General features: G+C 38.8%; 3 protein-coding genes across 23 annotated transcripts in view; 1 reads left to right on the forward strand and 2 right to left on the reverse strand.

Annotated features, from left to right (window-relative positions):
- Positions 1-25919, reverse strand: part of LOC147846195 (uncharacterized) — a 1020765-nt gene that overhangs the window by 878198 nt on the left and 116648 nt on the right. The gene's annotated exons all lie outside the window — the stretch shown is intronic.
- Positions 1-25919, forward strand: part of apoltp (apolipoprotein lipid transfer particle homolog) — a 597023-nt gene that overhangs the window by 333766 nt on the left and 237338 nt on the right. The gene's annotated exons all lie outside the window — the stretch shown is intronic.
- Positions 1-25919, reverse strand: part of rc3h1b (ring finger and CCCH-type domains 1b) — a 39881-nt gene that overhangs the window by 1014 nt on the left and 12948 nt on the right. For 3 of the 18 annotated variants that reach the window (NM_001114683.2, XM_087239574.1, XM_087239575.1), the window contains exons 8-19: positions 23496-23727; positions 20761-20982; positions 18115-18314; positions 17476-17894; positions 15287-15442; positions 12944-13090; positions 12638-12857; positions 11706-11796; positions 7585-7675; positions 7330-7491; positions 7146-7240; positions 1-4692 (exon numbers count right to left, since the gene is read on the reverse strand). The exon at positions 1-4692 is cut by the window's left edge. In NM_001114683.2, coding sequence (NP_001108155.2) covers positions 4530-4692; positions 7146-7240; positions 7330-7491; positions 7585-7675; positions 11706-11796; positions 12638-12857; positions 12944-13090; positions 15287-15442; positions 17476-17894; positions 18115-18314; positions 20761-20982; positions 23496-23727 — 2198 coding nt within the window. In that variant the 3' untranslated portion in view covers positions 1-4529. Of the gene's footprint in view, positions 4693-7145; positions 7241-7329; positions 7492-7584; positions 7676-11705; positions 11797-11818; positions 12426-12489; positions 12858-12943; positions 13091-15286; positions 15443-17475; positions 17895-18114; positions 18315-20760; positions 20983-23495; positions 23728-25919 lie in introns of those variants that run through there. The other 15 variants (XM_087239583.1, XM_087239581.1, XM_087239587.1 and 12 more) reach the window with 8 other exon arrangements.

Below are 25919 nucleotides of genomic sequence, written 5' to 3' on the forward strand. Positions count from 1 at the left end.
AGCATTCGCGCCTAACAACTGAAGAAAAACTCAATGCTAATGGTGAGCAACGCGTGTTAGCGGAGCTTCTGGAAACAGCTCCACATAAAAGCAGTGTTTTATATTTAGCCATGTTTGTATGTCTGTCTCAAAGAAACATCAAGATAAGCTGCAGGATTAAAACTTGTCCTGTGCAGTTTTTTAAGAAGCGGGCAATCCTTTTCCGAATATAAAACCGATTCGCTTCAATCCCAGTGTAGCATCCTCAAATTTTGAGGTGGCACATAATCATGGGTAGTGTCGCAAACATCTTGGTCAATTTGAGGAAACCTGACAAGAACATGACCAGGGCATATTTCACATAAAAAATGAGTTTAGCTAACAATTATTTTATATTTAGTTGTTTTTATGTTTTTTTTTTTTGCATTGACAAGTTCATCAAAATCAAGTACAATTCCATTTAATATATCTGTCATATACAAAAAAGCTGCAAGTACTTGCTGTGACTTTAAATTACTACAATACGATACCTTAGATGAAAAATAAGTTAATTCCGTCAACGTAAATATAAGCCAAAAATGTTAGTTGCCTATAGCGCGAGTCACAGAAACGTCACAGGCCTTCTGCGCTAGTAACATGACTGAAAACTAACAATGCGCCCTCTACGATCAACTCATCTAACCAACAAACAATGCATTATTGGTGACGGAAAAAAGACGAGACTAAAATTTAGTCAAAATACGAACTAAAAACTAACGAACATGATTTATTTGGTAATAATTTACTGCATTGGGCTGTTCATTCATTAGCTGTGCGTACTGGAGTGCGCACATTCAGTCTTGTAACTGGCGCAGCTGACTGGTCATGTTTCTATTTGTGTTAAGTTTTGTCGTTTACGAAATGAACAAAAAATACTATTTAAGTAATGACGCAAATAAAGAAAAATTGAGAGGATGAAAATGTTACAATACAAAAAATAAATAATAATGATCATATACAGTTTTTCTTCAAATTGTTTGCTGAAATGTGGCCTGGACATGTCGTTATGAGTTTCGCTTTAATTATCGGGCTACAACAGCGATAATTAAACCACACAAATTGAAACAATCTTGAAAATTTAGTAACAAGTCAAAAGCAAACTGAGAAATCAAACAATCATCGGAATAAATTTAGCGTTAAGAAAGGCGACACCCTGGAGCTTTTTCTCAGCGAGTGCGATGGACATCGTGTAATAAGTACGTTTAAACCTCAATAGCAAAGACTGACGTCATCTCTGCTTGTCGGCACGGCTGGAGTTCCCATCTCGGCGACTGCATGAAAAGGCTGCGTGTGCTCATTCACGAGCAAAAAACATCAAATGACTGACTACAAGTCATCATAATAAGAGAAATCAACTAGATCACCACGGCTATAGCACAAAATAAAACCCACAAGAGAATACACGTTAAGAGGTTGCACCCAAAATTGGAGCTGTATATCATAGTCGGTCTCAAGAGACTAGAACAAAATGTCACACGTGAAGAATGTCATCACTATAGGAAGACTTCAGACTTCAAATAATCTTGTTCTCTTCGTTTATGGGGCCTCGTCCGGAAACAGGCGTCGAATATGTCGTGTTTAAACACGCTCGAGTAAAAGCAGGGCGATGGAGAGATCCATTCAATAGGGCGTAAACGCAACTTCTAGAACATCCGAGTAGCAGTAGACTTTCTGCTTTTCTCATTCCTGCTGAACTCGTAATGGTCTCTGAAGAAGTGATGCCCAACTCATTTCGAGTTTAGAAAGACAAAATGAAACAAATGATCATTTGGGTTTTACGTAAAAGGAATCGTTTTAACTCTAAATGAATTTTGTCGTCATTTGCTCCCATCATGTTGTTACAAACCTGCTTGCTTCTATGAACTACTTCTGTCCACACAATGGAAATTTTACTTTATTTCATCCAAATTTGTAGCAATGTGATGGCGAGTGAATGATAAGATTTCATTTACAAAGTAACCCAATAGTGTCACATTAAAAGCAATAGTTCACCCAAAAATGAAAATTTACTCACTATTTAGTCTTCAAGTGGTTCCAAACCTTTATGAGTTTCCTTTTTCTGTCCAACACAAAAGACGATATATTGAAGAACCACTGACTTCCAGAAAAACTACGGAAGTTTTCAGCCTTCTTCAAACAATCTTCTTTTGTGTTCAATAGAAGAAAGCCAATTGAACAGGTTTGTGACAAGCCAAGAGTGAGTAAACGATGAGATTTTTAACTTCAAGTGAACAATCCTTTTAAGCAGATTGACGAAAACGTTTTTTCAGAGTGTCACAACTGCAACGCAATTGTTCGGCGCTACGGTACCCTGCACTGAAACTACACTCCCTGGAATATTTCCATGCAGCGATTTAGTGGCAAGACCCGAATATGCAAACTCAACCAGGAGAGCCAAATATGCAACTTCACAGAAGTTAGGGAAAAATGATGAAATATTTTCCTAATAAGCTGTAATCCTACAAAAAAAAAAAACTCGACTGTGGCTCTGAGAGGCAGAAAATCCTCTCAAACAACCACTGAGCTCTGGAGAACACAAGGGAAGTCAAGTGTCGCTACTCCTCTACTAAAAAAAAAGCACACACTCATGGAAAACATGGAAAAAAGTGCTCTTCATTTATTTAAAGACGTCTGTTAGCATTCTATAAAACAGAACGCTTCAGACACGTGTGACCAAACATTTACAAATTCCTTAACAGTTATACAGCCAAACCATAAATTAAAGAAAACCTCGCAGCTGATTATATGTATTTGTATTTATATATATCAAGAGAGAGAGAGGTAGGCATGACTTTTCCCCCTTGTGTCTTCCAGAGCCCAATCGAAATAACCTTACAGCAACACACTGCCACGGTCGAGCGTCGTGTGGGGAGAGCCGCGTTAACGGTCCATAAAAATGGATTCATAAAAGGTTCTCCGTGCTACTTTAAACCTGGTGAGTCAGATCATATTCAAGGCTGCAGAGATCCAGGGAGTCAAACGTTTGGACAGCACCGCCGCCACTAAAAAATGACTGCGCTCAATTCTGGTTTTGATTGCCCTAGTGTTGTCGAAAGTATCGAATTCAGTACTGACATTTTTAAAGAGTTCATTTCCTGCAAATATTTGAGTGTGTTCTTAAACATTGTTGATTGGTCATTGTGCTCACGTGTTCAACAGAAATGACTGTGATTGGAAATGAAGATCATCAGTTCACATAGTGCAAACACAGATACAAGAACACTGGAGATTTCAAAGTCGCGTCTATCAGCTGATCTGTCTATGAGCTGACATATGAGCAATCCACTGATGGATCGACTGATTGATGTGACTTTAAAACGCTCCAGTGTCAGAATCTGTGTATATGGGTAACAACATATGAGCTGACATATGAGCAATCCGCTGATGGATCGACTGATCGACCCAACTTTAAAACGCTCCAGTGTCAGTATATGTGCATATGAGTAAACAGTGATGAAGACTGGTTAACCGATGACCTTCACAGCCAATCATAGTAATTTCTGTTGAGCACGTGAACACAATGACCAATTAAATTCTGCTGGAAATGGATGTTTTTAAAATGTCAGTGTCCAATTAGCTGTGTTTAGAAATGTGCTCAAATGATTGCGCGAAATTAATGTTTTTAAAATTTCAGTACCAAACTCAATTCGTTTCACTAGATTCAAAAAGTATTGAATTCGATACTGAAATTTTAAAAACGTCCATTTTCCACAAACATTTTGCCGTGTTCTTAAACACTGCTAATTGGCCAGTGTGTTTACGTGCTCAGAAAATGATTGTGATTGGCTGTAAAAGGTGCAGATGCAGATACACAGACACTGGAATGTTTCAAAGTCGCGTCTATCAGCTGATCTGTCCATGAGCTGACATACGAGCGATCTGCTAATGGATCGACGCTCCAGTGTTGGTCCAGTTTCGACTCGGTGAATAGCGATGAACTGATGACCTTCACAGCCAATCACAGTCATTTCTGCTGAGCACGTGAACACAATGACCAATCAGTAGTGTTTAAGAATGCCCTCAAATGTTTGCGGGCAATTGATGATTTTAAACTCGATACTTTTGACCACACTAGATTCAACTGGTTCGGGTCGTTCTGTGCTAGCTTTGGGTTGACTGTTCTTTCTTGAAATACTCGGGGGGGAGAAAACAACAAAGTAAGCATTATTCAGATGCCCTGGTTTCCAGGCAATCAGAAGTCATTAAAACGAAAAGCTCATTCACAGAACAAAAAGAAAGAAAATGTATATCACGGCAGATACTGCTCATTTTTCTAAATAAAACAACAGAGAAGTTCGTGTCGGTGCATGCACGAAGCAGCATGCAGGTGTGTGTGTGTGTAAGTGTGTGTGTCCCTCATATCAACTTCATCTGAATATTAAAAAAAATCTCTTGAAAGGCTCCAATTGGTCAAGAGATGGATTTCAAAGCCCTCCGAGGAGGAGTATTGACCTCTGGAGAGGTTGTCTGTCTGTGTGTGCGCGCGTGTGTGTGTGTGTATACATACACTCTTAAGAGCAAGAGTGAACAACACCATTCTTTTGAAGGTCTGCGCTACTCGCTGCTTGGTCAGCAGAACAAAGGCTGAGAGAAGACGTCTTATTGGTCAGTGAGAGCATAGATCCGCCCATACTACTGGCTGGCTTCATGCCACTGGATCCGTTAGACACCTCACTGATGGAGAGAACAGACAGGAGAGAGAGAACGAGTATGAGTGGAAACACAATTCAAACGCTTATGAAGGCAAAGCAGAGCAACATGAAATCAGGTCAAATTAACCCTCAGAGAAGCTAAACTGAGATGATTAACAGGAAACAAATGAATAACACACAGAGCACGGTTTAGGGCTGTGGTTTTCAACATGTTTGATTACACATTAATCTGCTGTTTGTTTCTTCATTTAATCCAGCGGCTCCCCATTCCGGTCCTTACATAAACAGAATATTTGTCAGATGAAATATCCATCTATTATAACTAAATTACACAGATCGTCATGTTAAACAGCACAACTGACATTTATCACAGTTTAGCACTTAACTTCTGGGCGTGAGTTGTTAATTAGGAACTAATTTTATCAGTAATTTGCAAGCGGCAACCTCCCGCTCTCCCTCGGGAAGCTAATACGGAAGTAACCGAAACTGCAATTCATCAAAAGTCTGCTAGTCCTGGCCCCATATTGAGCAAATTTCAATTGAGCCCACTGTTAGAATGGCCAACTTTACAGCACAAAAAAAGAGTGTTTACAGCCTGTTACAAAGAACGATTTTGGTTCATATAGCTAATATTACCCTCATGACAACTGTGATGGGGTGAATTTTTTAGAACTCATCCGTTTGCTTTATATTAGGGTATATTAAGTCTGCATAATTAAGGGCATGGCCACTTAAGTGACAATTAGGTCTCACTGGTCACTGTCACTTTACCTCAGCTGATTCCGGCTGATTAGCTGCTGAACTCGGCATATACATCATATTTCTGTGTTGTTTTATGTGGCTTTGCACAGTCAGTTGCTTTTTGGACTTATTTCTTACAATTGTCAGATGATATGGCATGCTGTGTGCACTTAATTGTGCTCACAAACCATTCACGTGGCCTCCGTTTCCCATGTGATTGAAATTATATACTTTTATACGATCTCTATAAATGCATTGATCTTATTTAAGATTATTTACCATTTATAATGTTCTTTAGATCTGTAAAGCACTCCAGAATCTGACAGATTGATTAGCTGTAGGCTCTAGAGTCATCTAGTCATCTGAAGCGTTGTCATACAGTTTTATGCCTGGATTTCATTAAGTCTTGCATCTACTAACACAGACTATATTTGAAGTATTTGGGAGTAATTTGCATTTTCCTCCTGTAGAAAAATGTCTTAAGAACAATGTAATGTAATTTGTATTTATATAGCGCATTTATTGTGTATGGCCATACACCCAAAGCGCTTCACAATTATGAGGGGGGTCTCTCGACACCACCACCAGTGTGTAGCATCCACTTGGATGATGCGACGGCAGCCACAGGACAACGGCGCCAGTGCGCTCACCACACACCAGCTATTGGTGGAGTGGAGAGACAGTGATAGAGCCAATTCAGTGGAAGGGGATGATTGGGAGCCCATGGTCGTAAGGGCCGATAGAGGGACTTTGGCCAGGACACCGGGGTTACATCCCTGCACTTTCACGAAAAGTGCCATGGGATTTTTAATGACCACAGAGAGTCAGGACCTCGGTTTAACGTCTCATCCAATGCTTAGTGGGTCAATGTGTTACAGAGACTTATGTGTACCCAGAGCTGTTTATTTGTTAGGAAAATTAACCGAACTGCAGTCTTGGTTTATCTGTTATTTCTCTCTATAATGTAAAGCCTATAAAGCATAATTCTAGCCAACGGCTCTGGATAAAAAAAAAAAGTCTGATTTATATTTTTTGACAATGTCTGTGGGTGTGACCATTCAAAATTAAAGCACAGCTTTTTGCTTATAATGTCTCATCACTCTTCGTCATAAATTAAAATAAAAATGCATGACAGCTGAGCGGGACTGAAAAATAAATGACCAATGTGAGGAGAGTTTACTCGCACATGACTTGTTTTAGCTTTTTTGGTCCGCTTAGAAACATTGCAGTGTGAAAGCGAACTGCACCAAGAACAAAGAGCAACATTGTAACAACTTTAATCCCTGTTTCAGAACAAAACAATTGGTCTACAGGTGTGAAAGCACCCTAAAACACTGCGAATGAGTGAAAACCTCAGCCTGATTGGCTGTTGTCATTTTTCTCTCTCGCCTCGACTCCCACCATTAGTGTTTATCTTCAACAGCCAATAGCAGAACAGCAACTACCGGGGAGGTGATGATAAAGATATCAAGGCCCCATCCGATTGGTCAAATTTAGACAAACAACCAATGAATAAAATTAATGTAATTCATCACAGGTTATGCATATACTATTATCGAGATAACGATGATTTTGGGATATAGATGGGCCTAATTTTGACCCATAAAATCTATTTTGAGCTATTGTCAAAAATATACTCTGGTTTAGTTAACTACAGACAGCAAGTTGAGACTTTTCTAGATGACAATTAGTCCAATTAAAGATCTTCAGAATATTATTTGTAAAGTCCCTCACCCCAGTGCTAAGGAGAGTTCCTCCAGTTGGGCTTTATGGTCAGGCTGCCCGTTCTCAATGGCCTTCAGCTTGTATTCGTGAGCCACCTGGTTCTCCTTAAAGCAGGAAAACAGGTTGGATCAGCACACGCTCCTCATACGAGAATAAATAAATGCAGACGTTCATCCATAGCTCTTCAACTCACCATGGCGATCTCCCGAGTTCTGATCTCTCGCTCTACGTGATCGAGCTCTCGGCTGAGCTGCTCACTAGATACTGTGGCTCCTGAAGACCACTTGACCCCAGCGGAGGGCTGAGCCGCCAGCGCACACGCCTCCCTCTGCAGGAGCATGGAGTTACTGGCAGCCTGAGAGCGCATGCAACATGTTCATTGAGATTTTCTCCACATGAAAACAAGCAGTGAATGTGAGTGATATTTAAATGGGCATTTCAAGCACACCTCCATGCCGCGGGTCTGCTGACTGATCTGTTGGTTAACTTGCTGGAGCTCAATTTTGAGCTGCTCACGGTCCGGGCCAGACACAGGCAAACTGGTAAAAACAAAAGAAAGTAATATGTTTAGTATGCTCAAACCATAGGCTATAAAAAACATGGAGGATGCGACATTATGTTCTTTCATTGAATGAATCAAAGGCAAAATCCCTGATGATGGCCACAGACTATCGCAAAAATTTGCACGTGCAGATGTAATTGTCAGTAATCGTCAAACTTCTAACTAAGCACTTGCATGCCAAATCAACATCGCCAACCTGAACTTCTGTAATAATAATTTAAAATGAACAAGTTTGATATGGTGGACTGCAAAATTCCACATCCTTGAAAAAAACATTTTAAACTTGTAAAACTCATTCTTGATCACATCTGATGATGATTGATGATGATGAGAGAGCAGAACAGATCTTTATCTGTTATCTGTTAAATCTCGATTGCTTTGCGCACGTCCTTCCTTGTTGATATGATTATACGCGTTACTACAGAGACATGTTAATTAGGGATGTAATGGTATAAGAATTTCACGGTACGGTAATACCTCGGTATGAATGTCACGGTAAGGTATTTATTGAATCATTTACAGGAAAAACAAAACTTATGAAAATACTCCAAAAAAGTGCCAAAAGTGTCAATGACATACAAATTAGCCATCTATCTGTAAGCTTTGAAACAGGAACTTCTTTTTTAATAACAAAAAATTAATAAACCATGTAAAAAAAATAAAGTTTCAATTTAGTAGTGTTGAAAACTCATCACATTCAACATTTAATCACTCACTCACTCACTTAGAGATGGGTTTAAAGGAAAATTATCATATAACTATAATCTGGTAAAAGCTGGTATCTCTGGGTATTTACAATGTCCCCTGCAACAGAAAAAAACCCTCTCATTTGGGACTGAGGTTTCTGCGACAACACCGCTATTCAGTATGCGCGCGGCGACAACACCCGCTTTAGGTTCGATCATTTGCATCTTTTTTTCATCTCTGCTACTAGCAGCACACTCCATTTCCGCATTACTGGATCTGTAGCGACAACAGACCGCAAAGGATTATGGCCACGCCTGGGCTGATGGGATATGTAGTTTCAGCTACCTCCCGTTCGCTTCATTCGCCTGAGCAAATTTTCTCAGAAGACCTATAGTTTTACAGAGTCATGCGACTTCGGTAATATCGAAAAAAATGAATATTGCGGTATGACAGTATTTACAATACCGTTACATCCCTAATGTTAATACATGGCTGTCAATCAATTCATTGGGCAGGGAAAACTGCACGCCACATCAAGTAGCAGTGGGCCTCAAAATCACAAGGATTTGGTTCCTACTTTAAAGTCAGGAAATTTTAATAAAAGAGACCTGTTGTGTGTATATCACTCCAATAGGACTGTGGACACACTACCTACACAGTTCTTCACATTTCTTGACATTTTCTCAGACCTAAAGGGATTATTCATCTAAAAATAAGTTTTGGAATCATGTTGTTGAAAAACTGTGACTTCGAAACATACACAAGGTGAAACAACAAATTAATTTAATATTTATAATGTTTGTATTTATGTTACTGTTCGTTTACACCAAAAGCGGCGACAGCGTCAAAGTAGCCAGAAGCCGGTTTTGAGAAGCAGTGTGGCGCGTCTTCGCCAATGTGGGCATCGAGAAAGTTGAAATCAAGTCAACTTTATGGTAATAAAAAACTAAAACGCGGTTTGGTGGCAAACAATCAGAACATAGAAGTCCACCACTTGAGAGGAGTCCAGAGAACACTGCGAACTTTGGTTCCAACCACAGTTGTTCCACCAAGGGTTTTAATGTTGAGGTTGCCGGATTTCCAATTATTCACAATGTTTTCTTACAGGGATATACATTAAAAAAAGTTACTGGCAAGTTACGAATGTGCATTAATGTTATATGCTTTTTTTCTTTAAAAAAGCGAATCTCATGCGGCAATACAAAACAGTATTGCTGCTTTAAAATATTTCAAACATATGGACACATATTGGATAAGTGAAGCAATGCCACACCACGTGCAACTTAATCTTTGATTGTTAAATGAATTTTATAAAAAGTGTGCAACATTTTCATGCTAGAAAGAATGTTGTTTATGCAGGAAAGTAACTGATTTGCTGATATTCTGCAACGGCTCCTTTAAATAAGAGATCAATGCAGCGAATTTTGACGCTCTCGCCGCTGGAGCTCAAACAGAGTTGTCGCCAGCGCGGCCAGAACGAACTTTGATGCTCTTACCACCTTCAGTGTGAATGTTAGTGCATCTTTCAGTGCAGTGCTTTTTTTTTTTTTAAATAGACAGCTGTGTTTTTGCCTGAATTCTAATTTTAATTAAAAGCCCACAAATAGCAATTTCATTGTGGTTAAACTGGTCTGGAAGTGTAATGGCTCGTTTCCACTGACTGGTACACCTGGTACAGGTCGGTACGGGTCACCTTTATCAGGCTTGCGTTTCTACTACCCTTTTGGTGGGCGTGTTGTACGACAAAGTTTTAGTCGCATCAATCTCGCTCGAGGAAATGTCTACAATAAAGCTGTACGGGTCACTCACATATCATATGAAAAGCACTTCTCACAAAACAGACGCTTTATACACATAAATAGTTCTGTATAAATGTTTGTTACTAACTTTTCTATGAACAGGATTTAATTATATCTTCAGATCAATGACAGTGCAAAATATGAACACACAGCCCTTTACAAACAAGGTAGTTTGTTCACGTTTGCTGAACAAATAACGTGCTGTTTTTTCCCGGCTTCTCCTTTTTTCGCGCTTCACTCACGTGTTTGTCAGTGTCTAACAGGATCGGGTTTCAAAAGCACATCAATAATCAAGCGCACGTTGTTAGAAAGTGAAACCGCTCGCACTTCAAACTGGCTCATAAAAAACTACGAGGCACAAGGTAGATTCTGCTCTACTCCATGGCTTTGTGGCTGTTCATCAACACGACGACATGGTTTGTTTGAGCCCAGATCGACCATGGCTCGTTATTCTATGCATATATAATTCCGCTGTAATCTCTCGCTGTGTATTTCAAACATGGCGGGTATTTTGTTTTCATTCTGGCTTGTTGCGCAAGTGAATGACGTATCTCTGTAAACCAATAGCGTTCAGCTGCGCGTCTAGCTCCGCCTTTTGGTACCCTTTCTCCTGTTTCGTACCCTTTCGAAAGGGTGCCGAAAAAGTGGTACGGTACAGTTCGGTTCGCCTTTTGATAGTGGAAACGGCCATAAAAGTGTACCAAACCGAACCGTACCACTCAGTGGAAACGGGCCATAAGAGGTAATAGCCCCTTTCACACATACAGACCTTTCCGGAAAATTGCCGGTAATTTTCCGGAAAGGTTGTATGTGTGAACAGGTCCTTTTTGAAAATACCGGTAAATTCGTTCTGGCTATTTTCCAGAAAGAGAAGTTGTAACATTACCGGCAATTTGCCAGAATGCTGCGCTGTGTGAATGCAGATGGAAGATTCCCGTAATAAGCGCGTGCACGTCTAGAACGAGCTGACGTGAGACGTCTGCTATAGCCAATCACAACAGTCAGACGCATTTAGGTCCGCGCGGTTTGTGAGGATAAAAGCCTTTGAATATTTTTCTAGACACATTTAGCTGCTAGAAGTTAGTCAGATCACGTTTATATGTTCTTCTTAATGCCAACTGTGTAAATAATCATCGATGAGATGCTTATGATAAGCCGTTGTTTGTTTACCTTCAAGCTTTGCGTGCGCCTATGAGCGCCTGCAGACGCACATATTATGAACATCTCGACATGCGAAAGTGATCCTGCGAAAGTTGTTCACAATATTGATCATCCACAGAGTTTGTAATTTAGTCAAATGTTTACAAATACAAGCGCAGCCGTTTAAAGCTCATTTGTGGTGAATGATGTCAGAATTTACCGGTATTTTGGAATGGATGTGTGAATGCTCTTTTCCGGAAAATTCCCGTAATGTCCTCGCCTGTGTGAACAGCGCTTTTTTGAATATACCGGTAAAGTCGTTCCGGAAATTTTCCGGATATTTACCGGTATCACTGTGTGAAAGGGGCTAATGACACGTACCGCTCGCTGAAGTGTCCCTGAGAGTTGATGCTCTGGTGCTGGGGGTACGACGCTCCACCCCATCCGCTGTGGTTTCCATATGGATAGTCTGCTAAAAGAAAAGATTTTACCAAAAACGTATACATGTCCATGTGTGTTTGCGTGTACCTGATTGGGTTTCAGCCTGATTGGGTAGATTTACTTGGACATAGGAAAATTAAGACCTGTTAAAAAAATATTTAAGGCCTACAACACAATATTTCAGTCAATTAAAGACTTTAAGGCCTTACACATTGTTTTTGAAATTAAGACATTTTAAGACCCAGTAGACACCCTGTTAACTATTTTAACATCCAAAATCTACCACATCTTTCCTGTGAGGGTTGGGTTTAGGGATGAGGTGAATATATGCTGCTTCCATGGGAGCTTTGCTTCAGACATTACAATACACATCAATTTAAAATGTAGGATTCTTAAATTTTCATTAAAAATGAAGTGATGTCTGAAGCACGGCTGCCACAGAGGCAGCTTTCTTTTGGGCATCACAACAAATCCATTTGACCAACATAACATTTAAGAATACGAAACAAAATTGAATTTTTTTTTTTTCAGGCACAATTCTTGAACGGATTCGAATTGAAATTTCTGCAAAAATCTGCTGAACAATAAACATGACCTTAAACTGGGGTTCAATGTTGCTTACTTAACCAAACACTTCAAGTTACTACCCTTCAGGTTACCCTGAAAACAAAACTTTGCATTTTATGTAGTTCCTTTAAAAAAATAAAATAAATGAATGAATGGCTGATTATATGAACAGTGTTGGAGCTTTTGTTTTAAATTTGACTCCAAAGTACTGAGATTTTCTTAATTTGCACCTTTAAGGAACCAGAACACATCTTATCTCTGCTGTATTATCTGTATCTGATGGTGTTATAAAGAAGTACACTCACCTGTCATCGTCATGTGTTTGGGCCCTGAGGCCTGTGAGGATGCTATGGCCTGCACAGGCCCAGTGGTCTGGTAACCCGTTTTAGAGGTACGCGAAATGGCACCAAATGGAGACACAGTGGGCAGAGGGCCAAAGGGAATGATGGGATCGTCGTCTTTGGCTTCTGCAGAGCGCCGCTGTGTGTCCAGCGCAGGCTCACGCAAAACTTTTCCCTCTGCAGTCTGGAATAGGAAAAATACAAGGAAACAGTGACTACTGATAGTCTTAGCTGATCTGTGCAAACAAAGGATAAGGGGAGATCACTTGCCATCATCTCCACAGCACTACTGACATCTTTTGGTTTAGCGTCCTTGGAGCCGATGTATGATCCTATGGTGTCACATGACCAGGGGGAATACTGCCCAGCGTAGTCTGGCTCCCGACTTCCAAAGGCCTTAGAGCCATCCTCCAAATACTGCACACGTTCAGAAGACAAAAACCACTAAATAAATTCGGAGTACTTTTTATAATCAGGGTTCCAACTCTTTCATGCACACCAAACTCAAGGATTTTTTTCACAAATAATTTTTAATCAACAGGGCTCGAAATTAACTATTTACTTGGTAGCACCGGTGCTCCCAACTTCAAAAATTTAGGAGCACCAGAAAACATTTAGGAGCACCAGAAAAAGTTTAGGAGGACCCACCAAAAATGAATAAGCACCAATGCAAATTATATTTTAAGGGATTTATTGTATTTGAAAACAACATCAATTAGGACTAACAAAAACCAGAAAGAACTATCTAACTAATGCTGAGATGACATTGATATTTGTGTGCAATAATTCCAAAATGAATGTCGAATAATTATAAAATATTAATGATGATGAAAATGACAATAATAGTAACAATGAATTACATTTGTCATCATCATGCTGCCTTGAATGTGCTTGAATGAAAGTTTTCTGCTATAAAAAGTCTGTTACTTTATGAAAAATAAATATATAGTTTGCATCAAACAAAAATGAAGCATTGCAGTAAGAAATATTTATTTTGTACTGCTGTTTATATATGCATGTCAGTTTAATAAATAATATTCTGCTACAAAACAAACAAAAGATTATAATAAATAATTAAATTCAAGGCTGAAAGCTGCAAAACAGCTCAGTAACTAAATTAAAAAAAAATTATATACACCTCAAGAAAGAATAGACAAAAAAAAGGAAGTAAAGTCTCACTTCTATCACTCTTTAAAAGTTTTGGTTTCAGTTTGTGTCAATTTAAATGTTCAGTCTGAGCTGATTTTCATTTTTCTGTGTTAGTGGAAAAGCAGGCGAGTCAGCCGACCCAATTTATGAGCAGGTTGAGCAGGATTCTTGCGGTGACCCACCGGCGGATTACCGCAGTTTGTTATGAGCCGCAGTTTCAGTTTCAAATTTAGTAAAGGCGAGCTTCTTTGGCGATGATATGTACAGTATTAGATTTGACTTTTAGCGGACATTTGCGCTGAACACACAGTGAATGCAACGCATCGAGATTTGGGCGCCTTCTCCAAAAAGCACGTACTCGATTGATCTCAGCTGGCGGGTCAATGTTCACCACGTCATGATCGCTCTTATCTGCGCCTCAGCTTTGGATGGGGTTTGCAAACCTGTGTGCTTTAAGTTTTCACTCTTTAGCCGTTTGCATTTCCCGTGGTCATAAAAGCTCCTTCCCTGTCACCTGACAGCGGAATACCTTGAGTGATTGACAGCTAATATAAACCAATATAGCGGCAGGGAAGAGCGATTCAGCACGTTTTTAGAAAAAATCAGGTTGCACTACAATTATTTGCAGTCGCACTAATGCTCCCAGATATATTATGAGGTCGCATAGATTAATTTTCGGGCTCATATGCGACCAAAATGGTCGCAATTTCGAGCCATGATCAAGCACCTTAGTAATTCACACCCCCAGCAAATATAGCACTATGAAAATCCTTCCTGTACTTAACATTTCACTTACACTTCACATTAAAATGTCATGATGATGATGTTTTGAATGTGTCGTTTTAAAGTCATGTTTAAAGAAACTTTAATACGATTAGTTAAATTCAATACTGCTAATATTCAAACACGATTTCTGAAGTATTGATGAAATGCATTATTTGTCAGTGTTCATGTATAACAGGGGTCATCAATCTCTTTCCTGGAGGTTCGGTGCCCTGCAAGTGTTTAGCTCTAACTTGCCTCAACACACCTGCCTGGGTGTTTCAAGTATACATAGTAAGACCTTGATTAGCCTGTTTAGGTGTGTTTGATTAGGATTAGAGCTAAAATCTGCAATACACCGGACCTCCAGGAGCAAGTGTAGTGATCCCTGATGAATAACATTAAGATTTAAGATTTTAAAATTTAGAATTTCTCTTTTTTTCATTCTGTTTTTGAAAGTAACACAGTACAATAGTTAAAATAACACCATACACTTTCAATTCAAGCACTTTCAAGGACCTATGTTTTCAATTCATTTCTGAAATTCAGTTTTTTTTAAGAAGTATGGGAACCCTGTGGAATGTCTTTTATACTGAGTACTCAACTCTCAAATATATAACAAATATATTCTGTGAATATAAGCTTCCATATTATGATGATTTTTCATGATATAAGTGCTAAAAGATCCTCCTCAGGACTCACCTCCTGAGGGTAGTCGTGGGGGAACGGGTGTGTGGGGAGAGTTGGGGAGGCAGCGAAGGGTGGAGGAGAGATGACTTTCCTCTCCTCTAGCTGGATGAGCAGCTCCTTACGCCTGCGATGCAAGTCATCCAGACTGGGCTGAGAGCGATACGGGTCCTGCCCAGCAGAAAACATACCAATGAATGTCAACACGAGAGAGTTTTTACATTGATTAAATGACTTTGTGGTGAGCTCTTTTTCCACACAAACAAACAAACAAACAAACAAACAAACAAACAAACAGAAGTGAGTTTTATTTATATATATATATATATATACAGTTGAAGTCAGAATCATTAGCCCCCCTGAATTATTAGCACCCGTGTTTATTTTTTTCCACAATTTCTGTTTAACGGAGGGAAGATTGTTTCGGCACATTTATTAACATAATAATTTTAATAACTCATTTCTAATAACTGATTTATTTTATCTTTGCCATGAAGATAGTAAATAATATTTGACTAGATATTTTTCAAGACACTTCTATACAGCATAAAGTGAGATTTAAAGGCTTAACTAGGTTAATTAGGGTAACTATGCAGATTAGGGTAATTAGGTAAGTTATTGTATAATAATGGTTAAGACTAAGAAAAAAAAATAGCTTAAAGGGGCTAATAATTTTGTCAAAAAAGGTTTTTTTAAAAACTTTATGGACAGGTTTGATATTGCAACAGCAGTGGGAAGGGAAGAAAGTTTTTGTTAAAATGTTTGGGAAAACTTGAGGGATTTTAAAGCCTGAAGGTTGTTAAAGCCAAAATAGGCCATGGCAACAGTGGATACCCAAGTACACAATTACAGAAATATGTTTTTCCATCATTTATAGGGTTTACACTGATGTATATGTTAGAATTTTTTATTTAAAACAATTTAATAGTTACAAAACTATAATTAAGGAACAAGGGATGCCCTGTTTTTCCTGGTCTTTTTTGGTGACAATGGTCAGGAATTTTGGACCACTATTGTTTTTTTAGCATATAAGTAGAGGAAAGAAACTAGCCAGACAGTAATGTGTAAAAAAAACATTAGTACTTTTTATTAAGTGTACTTATTTGCTTTTATTCTTGCCATGATTAAAAAAAATCTATTTGTAGAGAAACCATTTTCTCTTGTCATTAATATTTTAATACTTTAATAAGTAAAACTGTCCGAGATATGAACAAAAGCAAGTGGTGCATTAAAATTTAATTAAAAAAACCTTGAATGGTTATAAATTTTATATTCGTTAAAATATTCCATTAAAATAATTAGTTTAAAAATCTGGAATGATATTAATGATATGACGTAGTTCCGTAAACTTTCCACTTCTCTGTTTATCCGTCTGATTTACGGTGGATTTCTTTTAGACCGTCCCCAGTCGCTTTAAAGAATATCTCAACGGCGAACGTGTCAAGTATAAAAGCCTCATCTGCTTTGTGAGGTGTGCACGCAGTCAGCAAAGGTCTGCAACGCAGTGTCAGGCGATAGAAAAAAAAAATCAGGCTTCACACATTGTTACCTTGAGTTCCAAACACATATACTACAGTTGCAATATCTTGATAGTAAGATGCACACTAAAACTGTTGAACACAAAAAAGATATTTTGTAGAATGTTAAAAACCCAAAACCATTGACTTTCAATAAAATTTGTTTTTTCTCTTATTCACCTCATTCTTCGCATACGAGCAAGAATCTTTGAATCTTTTTGGCTCGAGACTTCCGGTCTCATTCACTTCCATTCATTTTTTAGGCGATAAAATTATTATATTATTCTGCTTCGTCTGTATAGTCATATAAGCACTTGTTTGTAGAGTAATTAGTTTGACCGTTTTCTGACGTTAATTATTTCTAGTCATTTCTCCCATAGGCAACTGAATCAGAAGTTCTAAAACAATCGCAAAAACGAGCGCACTTCCACAGTGAAGAATAAGATCAATAGAAGTCAATAGTTACAGGTTTCCTACATGCTTCAAAATATCTTCTTTTGTGCTCAACAGAACAACAAACAAGTCAAGAGTGAGTAAACGGCAAATGTCTCTTTATATTGATGTATCCCAAATCTATGTTATTCAAATATTGATTATTCAAAGTCATGGTAGGCCTTATTTACACTTTAATGCAAGAGTAAGTAGTATCGTTCAGCATGAGAAAACTTTCAGAAAGACAGAACTCACTCTTATGTGAGACCTCATTTGGCTGTGGTGTGGTCCAGCAGGATAGTACCCGTCCGGTGCGTATCGGTCTCTGGATGATGTCTCTTGAGTGTGGTACAGGGAACCTGCGGCCCCTGCTGGAGGAGGCATAGCAGCCGGGGGAAGATCCAAAGGAACTGGGCTCATCCTGACCAAGTCATCTCTGGGAGGGGCAAATGGGGGTGGGGGTGCGGGATAGTGTCTGCGACTGTAATGGGAGGGCGGTGCATAGGTGTGTGTTGAGAAAGAGGGACTGGAGTGGTGGCTCTGATATTGGCTTTCTGGGCCGTAACCTGGGTAGGGCTCCGGGTAAGGTGGTACTGCCGACTCACCCGGGGGAGGCGGATTACGGATGTAGCGGTGAGAAACGTATTGTGGAGGTTGGTACGCGTAAGGATTACCTGTAAGAAAAGAAATGGATGGTTATGAGTACTTAGAATTGTCGCTCTTAATCAATCTGACTAGATACAAACATTGTCCAAAATGTCTTTCGTTTTGCGTCTGCAGATTTCTATGGCCAGAATCTTAGATAATTCCTGCATGAAACGCTGCACTAGTTTAACATAGACCTTAAAAATCACACCGTCTTCATAATCTGTTCAGACAAGCATCTGCAATCACCTGCTGGGTACTGAGCATCATACTGAGATCCTGAGGGAGGAGGTCTGGCGGGCTCTGGATAGAAGAGCTCAGGCTGCTGCTGTGGATACATCTGCGGTGTACCTCTGGGCACGACTGCCCCCTGCTTGGGCATGGTTAAGTGCTCCGTTCTGGGATGAGGCACAGGGTGGGGTGTCAGAGACAAGCCAGGTTTATCCAAACTGAACGAGAGAAAGACAGAAATAAGTGAGTGATGCAGCTTCTTGTTACAGCTAGACCTTTAATGCAAATATTCACCCAGCAACTTGTGCTAGATTTAGAAGAAGTTAAATAAGGTTGATTAGATATTTTAGAGGCAGAGCTCATACACATTTTTACAACTAAAATTCAATGACGTTGAAGTAAATTTTCATGACCTAATGTTTCATGTAATGTATATGTGATAATTTTTTGAAAGGAGGAATTTCAATTATATATAATAAATTATCTTAGTTAGAATGTGATGTTTCATCTGAGCATCTCAAAATGGAGTAGGAAGAGGATCTCGGAGCAGAAATTGAAAACTGGCAATGGGAGGAAGCACAAGAACAAGTTCATTGTAGTTCAGTGTATCAAGTATTAAGGGCCCTATCATACACCCGGCGCAGTGTGGCGCAAGACGCGGCGCAGTAGTCTTTTGGTAGTTTCAGCTTGCCGCAAGAGTCGTTTTGAGGCGTTGCGCTACGCTGTTTAAATAGCAAATGCATTAGCGCTCATTTGGTCTACAAAGGAATGCGTTCTGAGGCGGACCGCTGGCGCGTTGCTATTTTGAGAACCTATAATAGATTTTTCATTAGACCAAAACAAACCCGGTCTAAACTCCGGCGCAGAGTTGCGCCTCGCTTACACACTGCTTAATACGCACAAGAGAGCAAAAGGCAAATCTCTTTACATATGAAAAAAATTTAATATTAAGGATATATATAGGATAAAATAAGAATAGATATAGAATATAAATATAAAGGATTAAAATATTACAAAACATATTATTTTCTAGCCTACATAAATATGAAAAATCACTGCTTTTATGTCTTCTTCATCCCGGGAGTCTTTTTCAGTTCATTCATAACAATTTGCTTTTGTATAATGTTATTATGATTAGCAGTATTATTTATTATATCCGTATTTATATTTGTTTTATTAAAAACAAGCTTAGATTTGCCCACCTGTCAGGTTTAAGACCATATGGGGCATGGCAGGTGTATTTGGAAATAACTCAGTATTTTGACCACACTTGGTCATTATTGTTCATTTATTCGTTTGCTAGAAATTAGAACTGAATTTAGAAATAGTTTTGAAACCAAGATTTGCGCTTAACAAACGCAATTAATTTTTTATAGGCTAATTGATGTCTGTGCGTAAAGGTTTTTCTATCCAAGATCGAATGTGAAAGTAGTTCCATTATCTCTCATTCTCACGCAGTAGATGCTCTGTTTAACAGTTTTCCGTTAAAAAACTGTTAACTGTTTGCTTGTGAAATGCTCATTTTTTCCACTTAGACTTACTTTGCGCCCTGTAAATAGTGAATGCACTCTTGGCGTGAAGCAGCTGACTCTTAAAGGGAATGGGAGATGAGACTCTAATTGGTTTATTCTCAAAACACACCTATAACTCATTAATAAAATAAACTCAACCCTTTTAGACTATGCGCCTTGGCGCAAGGCAGATTTCCCGTCCTTAAATTTGCAAAAACGCGTCCTGACACACCCTGAAAGCGTTTGCGCCCTACGTTTTGCGCTTTGCGCATGGACCATCAAAATAGAGCCCTAAAACTCTTTCTCTTTCGTAGACCCACTGTGTGATAGATGCAATCAAACCATGGCATCGCTCAGTCACATGTTTTGGAGTTGTCCTAAAATTGTTAATTATTGGATTTCGGTTTTTCAAATAATTTCAAAAATGGTGGGAAAACAAATATACCCGGGCCTATTTTAGCTATATCCGGTGTCAGTGATGATGCAGAATTATCTAATAATCAATGTACAGTGATTAGATTTATAACCCTTTTAGCACAAAGATTGATTTTACTCAATTGGAAATGAAAAGATCCTCCCCGTTACAGAACATGAACAAAAAATGTCATGTCTTGCCTGCAACTTGAAAAGCTAGGACTTTCTCTTAAAAAATAGAATTTCCATGTAACATGGAAACCGTTTATTAAGTGCTTTAACAAGAGAGCAGTGATTGAGTAGAAACACCTCAACCCCCCACCCACCCCCTCTTTTTACATTTTTTTTTCTTTCAGTTCTTTGCCCCTTCCCTCTACTTTTTTCAGTATTTGTTTTAGTGTTTTAATTCTCTAATACATATAATAGTAACATGATGTTGCAACTCTTTGTTTAAAAGAGAGAAAAAAGTAATCATATGTAAATGTTATCGTTTGTATTGATGTAAAAATACAATAAAGAAAACGTTTAAAACTAATCTAGTGTGATTTAATTGGCTGGTATGATTTATTTAAAACTGAAATAAGGTTTAACAAGGCTTGAGTGATCGATTTGCCATCATGTACTTTATATGCTTGACTGTGTTTATTTTCAAAGCTATAACAGTTTCTCCATTGATTTAATAGTAGTTTCCAAACAAAGCTGACGAAATGATGAAACAGAAGAGGTAGCAAAGACTTACGAGTCTGGTGGTGACCCAGGAGCACTCAGACTAGGGCCATCCATTTTGGGTTTAAGTAAGAGGTCATACGTGGAAGAGTCTGTGCCTCTGGGGATGAGCTGGGGAAGACCATTGGTAATGCCAGAGCCCTTCCGGGTTGGCTCCAGTGGGATCACGTCCTCAGGCAGCAGGCCAGGGGTGCAGGGCACTCGCGCAGCAAGACGTTTGTTCATTTTACGATACCTACAGAGTATCAAAATCAAAAAGTTGTACAGTGCATTGCAATGCAGACAAGAACCATTTGATATTGGTTTAATTACAGATCATAACCAATTATGATTTACTGATGCTTTCTCACATAAGGGGTAAAAAAAAGGTGACAACCTATTGTTTGATCAGTGATGGGTGCCACCATTTTAGCCTAAACTGCAGTGGAGAGATCAGAGCTGCTGGATTTACAACATGTTAATTCCTCAACTTCTCTTAAAATTCATTAAAGTGACGATGGGCTCTATTTTGACGGTCCATGTGCAGAGCTCAAACGCTTTCAGGGCGTGTCAGGACGCGTTTTTGCTAATTTAAGGACGGGAAATCTGCCCTGCGCCAAGGCGCATGGTCTAAAAGGGTTGAGTATATTTTCTTAATGAGTTATAGGTGTGTTTTGAGAATAAACCAATTAGAGTCTCATCTCCCATTCCCTTTAAGACCCAGCTGCGTCGCGCCAAGAGTGCATTCGCTATTTACAGGACGCAAAGTAAGTCTAAGTGGAAAAAATGAGCATTTCACAAGCAAACAGTTAACAGTTGACAGTTTTTTTTAACAGAAAACTGTTAAACAGAGCATCTACTGCGTGAGAATGAGAGATAATGGAACTACTTTCACATTCGCTCTTGGATAGGGAAACCTTTACGCACAGACATCAATTAGTCTATAAATAATTAATTTTGTTTGTTAAGCGCAAATATTGGTTTCAAAACTATTTCTAAATTCAGTTCTAATTTCTAGCAAACGAATAAATGAACAATAATGACCAAGTGTGGTCAAAATACTGAGTTATTTCCAAATACACCTGCCATGCCCCATATGGTCTTAAACCTGACAGGTGGACAAATCTAAGCTTGTTTTTAATAAAACAAATATAAATATGGATATATTAAATAATACTGCTAATAATAATAACATTATACAAAAGCAAATTGTTATGAATGAACTGAAAAAGCCTCCCGAGATGAAGAAGACATAAAAGCGGTGATTTTTCATATTTATATAGGCTAGAAAATGTTTTGTAATATTATAATCCTTTATATTTATATTCTATATCTATTCTTATTTTATCCTATATATATCCTTAATATTAAAATTTTTTCATATGTAAAGAGATTTGCCTATTGCTCTCTTGTGCGTATTAAGCAGTGCGTAAGCGAGGCGCAACTCTGCGCTGGAGTTTAGACCGGGTAAGTTTTGGTCTAATGAAAAATCTATTATAGTTTCTCAAAATAGCAACGCGCCAGCGGTCCGCCTCAGAAACGCCTTCCTTTTTAGACCAGAACGCCTATGGGCGCACAAATGAGCGCTAATGCATTTGCTATTTAAACTGCGTAGCGCAACGCCTCAAAACGACTCTTGCGCCAAGCTGAAACTACCAAAAGACTACTGCGCCGCGTCTTGCGCCACACTGCGCCGGGTGTATGATAGGGCCCGATAACTGTGAGATGAGAAGTAAGGCCCAATCCCAATTCTATTTTTGTACCCCTACCCCTACCCCTAGGGCTTCAAAATTGACCCTTAAGAATTTGGACAGCACCTGCACACGTTATCAGATGTCATCGCAATCTCTTGCTTCATATGAGATCAGACGATCGCGACTGCTGTAGTGATTCCAGTTGTGTTATTTTCTGGTATTTATCTTCAGGAGATCACTGAAGCCATATATTATGTTATCATAATGATCTAATGTGGCAATAAGATCTTAACAGTACTGTGTATTTCCACAGTGGTTATATTCATCGATGTAAACACACGAAAACAACACTAACATTAAAGTAGATACTCTAAAAAGCCCATTGACAGCCACTAGACATTACTGACAGGGTATTCCAGTGTCAAAATGCTGTGGGACTGCTGTATAGGAGTTATTTAATAGGGATTATAGATTGCGAAATTTAGCGGGTTTTTTTTAAAGCATGACGGTAAAACACGGATATAAATATATAAAAACATGTGTTTGTTTGTCTTAAAAATTCGTAATAATGACAAAAAATACTAATTTGTGGATCTCCTTCCGAGTTCAGCAATACTGCCGCTGTGGCTGGTTTATTCTGGGAAATTTTCCCAGGTTTACCCCTTGGTTTCAAGTGTGGTCCTGAAAAATCTTTGTTCGAAGGGTTATTCACCCCTTCCCCTTAGCCCTACGCCTTCAAGGTAAAGAGAATTGGGACACCTCTACCCCTTGGCGTGCACGCGCAAAACGAGAGGTAAAGGGAAAGGCTAAGGAGTAGAATTGGGCCTAAATGTTTGATCAACCTAAACTGTTATATAAATGCTATGATCGTTAATAAACAATATTTGCTTATAAACTAGTGGTGCATGTTTCTCTGGCTCAGCGCGAGTCATTGCAGTAAAGCGAATGTGAATTTAGCAGCTGATCACATTATGCAAAATATACCAATCCTATCCTCTAGAGACCAGCCTAGACTGATCACACTAGTTAAAGGGTTACCACAACTGAACATGTGACATGTTGCAATGACACTCACTTTTCCAGCTCCTCCTGAGAGTGAGCGAAAGTGCAGCTAGCTCCTCTGGGACAGCCTCCTTTCTGCTTCATGTCTCTGCACATGTATGTCTTGTATTTGCTGTGCTGTGGGGGCTGTTGAGTGTCTGCACCCTTCTTGCTGTGGTTCTGGATGAAGTCCACAAGGCCATGCACCACCGTCTTTACCGCCACAAGACCCTTCTCAAGCTGCTCCCAGGTTGGAGGAGGAGCATCTGAATAAAGATCATGCAGACGCTTAAAAAAAATCCATATATATATATATATATATATATATATATATATATATATATATATATATATATATATATATATATATATATAGTCAAGTAATGTCACACAAGCAAAAGTGCCATTTTCCAGATTACAGTTTTACAAAAAAGGTAATATTGTCTAAGAAATATTCACACCAGAAAAGTCCATTAGTTCACTTGCTTTGGTGGAGACCAATCACAATGCGGTTTTGTTTATTAGGTGCGGGTTGCTTTTTTATACAGCTCTTTAGGAAAGTGAACTAGAAATTGTAAACAAACCACACGTGTGCGGTCATGGGTCATGAAACGCCAAAACACATTTTTTGAAGTGTTGAAAGTCATATACATGTCCCACGTTGCTAAAAGCACTATTAGTACACGTATATCAAGCTAACAAGTAAACATTTGTTGTTTTTGCTTTGTTTACAGCAAATTCATTATTCCAGTTTGTCCTTTAAAGCATCCTTATGTAAATTCCAGCTTGTAGTTTGGCTGTCTGTATCAGTGAGTACAAAGTGATGTCATTGAGTTTTCAGCACATTTGTTTATTAATTCATAAGAAAGACTTGGTTCGAATCAATCAGTGCGCTCTATTGTGAATGAGAAGCAACTTCATTAATATGCATGATATAGCTTCGAGGACTCATTTTACCTGTTAATAGTGTTCAGAAAGACACCACGTTGTTTTACCAACCATAATTTAAACATTTAGTAGTAGAAGAATTGTTTGAAGGCATTGTTCGTCAGTGTTGCATTTATAAATGTGCTACCACAAAGGTTTTATTTCCATTTCTCCACAATGAGTGCACAGCTGGCATATGGACCCAAATGTGTAAATTACAGTGAAAGTGCCAAAGTGCAGTTAAAGTCGACAAATTAAGAACCAAACACCTAAAATTACATGAAGCTCTAGAGGAAATGTGGATATCGTGGTGACATGATGACGTTAATCAATCTATGTGCTATATGTAACATGTAAACGTGATCATAAAAGGAACATTCAAAAAGCAACTCATGTAAACACCATCACATTATTGTCTCATTCAGATAAAGGCAAATAATTTGATTACTGATGTCCATGTAAACGTGTCTGTGTTTGCGTTGCCTCTGTAAAAAAACAGCTCATGCACATACTGAAACTCCCCCTTTCATGAAAGTCCTTCCCTCTTTCGCCACTAAACAATGCCATCTAAGCAGAGCTGGACTCCCCCATTTTCCTGACTTTTTTCAAACTAGAGATGTGAAAACAGAGCCCTGAATCGGTGGGGGTGGGGTGGGTTGCAGTCGATACCCCTGTACTGAATTCTCATGAAGGTGACTGACCAATACCAAGTACCAATTCTAATGCTTCAAGCTTCATATCACTGTCCTATTAAATAAAGCCTCTTTTCCATTTTTTCTTTACTAAAAGGAAACAGGCTTAAAAACGGTTCATGGAAACAAGTATATTCAAGTTCTATTACTAAATATTCAAGCAATTTGAATATTAAATTTTTTTTTTGAAGTTTTGTTTTTAATTTTCAGAATATTTCCAGCCAGGGTTTAGTGAACAAAACATCTAGATCCTGTATGTTAGTAGTAAGGGTGTCACGATCCTCCAAATCCTCGGTTCGATTACATTTTCGATTCAGAAGGCATGATTCGATTCGATTTTCGATTATGAATAATTAAATAATTAATGACCAATTAATTATTTGTAGCCTACCGTTTAAACTACCTGACCTGCATGGTCTTTGTTTTAGCCATAAACAAATCATACAGTAAATGAATAAAGGCAAGTTACACACATAATTACCACCTGTCAATCACTTTTTCTGCGGGACTCGTGAATAGGCAGTGATCTGTGTCGTTATAATGGCGTCAAAAAGACGCACAAAAAAAGACGCACAAAAAAAGACGCACAACCAACAGGAACCAGCCAACAGTATCTGAGGTGTTCGCTAAAATGACTAAGTACAAGTGAGTGAAAGATTGAAGCAGTCCTCTGACTGCCTGGACCTGCAGTCTGGAACGCATGGCTGTGTGCGTCTGTGTCTGTGTGGTCACGTGATGTGCATTTTCAGAGGTAGAGAGGAAGGAGGGCTGCACAGAAATGCTACACGCCACTGTGGATGTCAAATCATTGTCGTTCTAAAATGCCATTTAAAAACAAA

The sequence above is a fragment of the Danio rerio genome, chromosome 2 (genome assembly GCF_052040795.2).
Source record: "Danio rerio strain M-AB ecotype USA chromosome 2, GRCz13ab, whole genome shotgun sequence".
In the NCBI taxonomy this organism is placed as follows: Eukaryota; Metazoa; Chordata; class Actinopteri; order Cypriniformes; family Danionidae; genus Danio; species Danio rerio.